Here is a 5,242-nt window from a genome sequence, read left to right on the forward strand (position 1 = left end):
CATCAGCTGCTGCCCTGTGGGGGTACAATCCCTGTTGCTCCCCATTGCCCCATGCTGCACGGGGGGCTCGGCCATGAGCCACCCAACCCTCGCCTGCTTACCCGGCCCCGCCATGGCTGCACCACCCAACCCAGCTCCCAGCCCTTTTTAAAGCCCCAATTCACCGGCTCCTGCCCAGCAGGGGGCAATTCCCACTGCCCCCAACTTCCCCATGCTGCATGGGGGCTCTGCCATGAGCCCCCAGAAGCCCCTATGGCTGCTGCAGCAGCTGGTGAATGGGGGCTTTTTTTTTCTTTTTAAAGAACCGGGATCAGGGCGGGGGGGAGTTGGGAGAGCAGCTAGAGGCCGGGGGGCACTCAGGGTTGCTGTAGGAGCAGACAGGGGATGGGGCATGGCAGGGGTCCCCCCACGGTCCCCTCCTCCAGCCTTCTCTCCCCCACCCCGTACTTACCAGCTCAGAGTCTGGGTCCAGCTCATTGTGGCAGTGAGCAGGGACTGCCCAAATCACTGAAGCTCTCCGAATCTTTTCTGAATCGACTTGGAGAGCTTCAAATTGATTTGGATCTTTTAAGTGGTCTTCTGATTCGATTTGGAGATTTGGCCACTGAACTGGGCCAAATCTCCTCCAAATCAAATCAGCACCCAAAGCTTTGCACAGCTCTACTAGCTTCCCTGGCTTGGAATTCAGCTGCCAGAACCAAGGGTCTGCATTATTGTTTGGTCTGAATTGACATCAGCACCTACCTTCAGCTATGGGAGGCCCTAACACCGTTCCATTACATACATCACATTTCTACACATAATGTGTTAAGGGGCTGCTGACTGCAGTGCTGTAGCCTTTGTTATGGCTGTTGGTGCCAAATAGTTATACAGCGGCCACCAATGTTTGCAAATATCAGATGGTAAAATAGTGCTTGTGCTGGCTTATGTAAGGACTGAACCTGACCTTCAATTACCAGCTACTAAAAGGATGTTTCTGCCAGGATTTCTGCTAAACCCACTGGGAGGAGAAAATGCAGCCCTCCTGGTGTGCAGCCATGGATTCCTTATATTGGGCTTATTCAATTACAGAACAATGCTCCTTCCTGTAGGGAGGCAGGCATACGTACAGGGAAGAAAGAGAAACCTGCAGACATCCAGTGTGTCAGAGACAGTAAGATCAGAAGGGATTACAGTGATCACCAAGTCTGCCCTGCTGTAAAGCATAGGCCAGAGGACTCCCCTGAATTAATGTCTGTTTGAACCAGAGCATCTCTTTTAAAGAAACTTGGCGTTTATTATGCCTGTGACTTGCAAAAGAACCGCTAAGAAGGGGGCTTTAGATCAGACGCAGGAGGCTGCTGCTGAACTGTCAGTACTAGGACCAGCTACCTTGGGGAGGTGGGTTGTGCTGAACTCATCCTGAAGCCTGCATCCCTCACTTTTCACTAGCAACTTCTCTTGAAAAAGGGTGCTGTTCCTGGGAAAGTGGCTGGGGGAAACTTGGGTCCTGTACATGTTGGATCTTTAGTGGACCCTAATATAATAGTTTGGCAGACTGGAGAAGGGTTTGAGAGTGCCCAGGCTCAATGCATGCTGAGAACATTGCACCTCTGTGGGAAGTAACATGGTGAGAAAAATGGGCCTCAGCTGCTTGCAGACTTGGGTTAAGGACTTATAACAGAAAGAGGTGAGAAAGTAGCCAGCTCAGGTGGGAAATCAAAGCACACCAGACAATAGGAAAGGTAGGCATAGAAACTACCGTGAACCAGATATTGGAGACTTACCATCTCTACAAGGCAGGGATGATAGTGGGTCTGGTCGGGGTTACTGTTCCTGAATGCTTTTTTTTTCCTTTCTTTCTGGGTGGTCAAGAATCTAATCAGGGAACTTAAGCTTGGAGAATAGTAGAGCAGGTCTGTAACCCAGGAAGCTTATATACAAGGAACTGTTGCGTCATTAAATCCACAAAGGTGGTATCCATATGCCAACAGCCCAGGGACTTTTCTTTTGGCATATGGATGCCAACTTTTGGGGATTTAATTTTGAAAAGACTGCAAGTTCTGTCTTTTCAAACCCTGGCAGGCACAATTCTGCTCACTTCCCAGTACAGTGTCATGGAGGTGTCATGACTTGAAAATACTTCATCTGATGACAGCTGGTTGGGTTGGACAGGTCAGCCCACGCACCCAGTGCTGTTGCTTAGTGAGTTTCCTCAGTGCATGACCTGTCCGGCTTGTAGTGTGAACTGTCTCTCTCTGTGTTTCAGGTTTGCGAGGTCTGATGTTGTCAGTCATGCTGGCCTCTCTCATGAGCTCCTTGACTTCCATTTTTAACAGCGCTAGCACTCTGTTCACCATGGATATCTACACCAAAATACGAAAGCAGGCATCTGAGAAGGAGCTCATGTTAGCTGGAAGGTAAATGTCACAGGGCTTCTCTCCAGCATTAGAAATGTAACGGATGCTAGAGGCAGCGTTGGGTTTTTTGTAGTCCTGATAGCCCAGGACAAACGAGTGCCTTGACGAGCCACCCTTCTGCTGTATCCATGTGGTGCAGCAGTGACCTCTTGTGGCCAGAAAGGTTAATCACATGTTTTCTGGGAATTCCCTGGAGCCTGTTTCAGACCCCCTTCCTATTTAAAGGTGATGCACATGGGGTAGTTAAATCCAATGTACTTATTCCCTACAGATCCTAGTTACAAAAAGCTACAGCATCAATATATTATCTGTGCTGGTGATTTTGCTGTTGATCTGTGTCTGTGGTTTCATGGCTTGCTGTGTTCACAAGCAGCTTATTATTCTTGATTTCTGATTGTTTTGATTGTGGTTTTCTCTCAATGGGTGGACTGGCAATTGATGAAACTAGCAGAGCTTCCTCAGGGCTGTTGGGTTTCCTGGTATTTTAAAACTGGTGGGAATATAAAATGAATTGTTAAATTGTTGATTGATTCATTTTTGATTTCTGTATTTGTGACATTTATAAACAGGGGTTTAACTTTGTTATGTCGGGCTGTATTTACAGGATATTCATCTTAGTTTTAATTGGAGTCAGCATTGCTTGGGTTCCTGTGGTGCAGTCAGCTCAAAGTGGACAGCTCTTTGATTATATCCAGTCTATCACCAGCTACCTGGGGCCACCCATTGCTGCTGTCTTCCTGCTTGCTGTCTTTTGCAAGAGGGTCAATGAGGAGGTGAGTACAATTAAAAGAGTGGTTTGGGTAAAAGTTCACAAAGGACAATCCTTCAGGTCCTGAGACAACCCACCTTTGCTTCAAAATGACGTTTCAATCAGGCTGTTGTCTTACTCTTGCTTCAGCCTGGAGTCTAATATTTCCATAGCCCATGGTCTGATGTTCCAGATCTGAGCATTTTAGAAGGGCCCCTTTATTAAGCAGAAGAATCCTCCTTCATCCCATACAGTACGGACAGACAAATCAGTATGACCTTAACTATAGTTCACTGACTCCTAAACAGTTGTGAAGCTGGGGCCACTTACTGCTTCACTGCGCCTTGCGCTGAAGTGGGTGGGTTCTAGGGATTTAAGAGTTGAAAGCAAGTCCTTACCACGTTCAGCAAACAGGCAGTCTGTCCGTCCGTCCCGTGGTCCAGATTCTGGGTGGGAACTTGGGAGATCTGAGTTCTATATAGAGATTCCTGGCTTATAGGATCTTGCTTTTCCATTTCACATCATATCAGCTGCCAAATTTGGGTCAAAGTAATTCTTCCTCAAGGTCAGATCGGTATGGACAGCTGGTGGATTTTGTCCTTTTCTGTGGCAGGGCAGTGGTAATGTCATAATTTCCCTGGCTTTTGACTGTGGCAGGTTGTGGACCTCTCTTGCTGTTTTGGCTACTGATCATGGTAGTTGTGGTTAAGGGTGTAAAGTGGTGATTTGGGGGATTCCTTTAGTTAATGGTCACTTGCAAACCCACCGGACTGAACTCAGTGGTTCAGGAGCCCTTTCCAGTCCTGTTCCTACTCCCATCTCTATCCAATGAGAACTTGGGCACGTCACTGATGGTTTAAATATCAGAAGAACTGAACACTCAAAGGCTTTAAGAAGCCAGTGGGAGCTGTGGTGCTTGGCGTCTCTTAAAATCAGCCTGACAACTGCTCTGAAGTTCAGCTTTCCCACCTGTAATATTAGGGATAATTATAATTTCCTGCCTCCCAGAGCAGATTTATCCCAAGAGGATAAATTCACTGATGTCTGGAAAATGCACAGATGCTACAATGAGTAAAGCTGAGAGAGGAAAAAGACCAACACTAAATTTCCAGGGGTGGGGGTTGGAGTTTTCTAGGTTTTGACTCCTTTCTACCGCTCATGATTTTTTGGAGATTGGTTCAGTTTGCTACCAATGCATGTCTTAATAATAGTATGCATTTTCTAAACAGGAATCTTCCATTTTGGGTTGTAGCATGGCTGACTCTCAGACACCCTGTGTTCATTAATCCAGAGAGCCTTCCAGTGACTTCAACTGGTATTGAGCCTGACTAAGGGCTGATCAAAAACTGAACAAGTTCCTCAGGGATTCATCCATGGTACACTCTGAATAACTACTGGGGAAAAATGGATGTGATGTTCTAAGTTTTGGCTAAATGCAGACTAGGAAAAGATTACCATATTCTGATTATGAGCATACCTTTTATTTTTGTAACGACAAAATCATGGACTGGAACAGCACCCCAGGGCTGCCAACACTGCTCGCTTGCTTGCTGGGGCTGAACCTGGGGTGGGAGCACTTGGAGGCTGAGCTGGCAGACCACATGGCCAGCTAAGCTGGAGAGGAAAGGCCCCACTGGGGAAGCTGCTCTGGGCAAGCAGCAGCCAAAGGGAACACGCAAGGGCCCCCTCTGGCAGGGAGTGAGACTGGGTGAAGCAGTGCAGTTTTTTTGCTCTTGTTTCTGTTTTTTGCCTTGATTGAACAATGTTTTTTTAATGTAGGGAGGGAACAACGAGTAGGTTTTGGCAGCCTTGGCCCCTCTCTACTAAATGATGGGGCTTGGCTTGGAAGGGAAAGGGAATTGTCGTAAGTGATATTTAAATAGATGTGCACAATATTTGTGCGCATTCATGTTTCGTGATTATGATTGCCATCCATGCAAACTTTTTTATTTACTTATTTGTTTAGAAACTTAGATATCTAATTAAACTCATTGCACATTTCCCCTCCTACCTGCAGGAATCATTTTGTGCTCCACTATACAAATGCCATTCCTTGACGTCATTTGATCAGTGAGACCTGTGAAAATACTGAAAC

At 46.7% G+C, this 5,242-nt stretch overlaps 1 protein-coding gene across 1 annotated transcript in view; it reads left to right on the forward strand.

Annotated features, from left to right (window-relative positions):
* SLC5A1 (solute carrier family 5 member 1) overlaps positions 1-5,242 on the forward strand; it is a 44,020-nt gene that overhangs the window by 29,112 nt on the left and 9,666 nt on the right. The window contains exons 11-12 of the mRNA XM_019506854.1: positions 2,249-2,399; positions 3,004-3,172. Coding sequence (XP_019362399.1) covers positions 2,249-2,399; positions 3,004-3,172 — 320 coding nt within the window. The remainder of the gene's footprint in view (positions 1-2,248; positions 2,400-3,003; positions 3,173-5,242) is intronic.

This window comes from Gavialis gangeticus, unplaced genomic scaffold, assembly GCF_001723915.1.
Source record: "Gavialis gangeticus isolate Ggan-Ray unplaced genomic scaffold, GavGan_comp1, whole genome shotgun sequence".
Lineage (NCBI taxonomy): Eukaryota > Metazoa > Chordata > Crocodylia > Gavialidae > Gavialis > Gavialis gangeticus.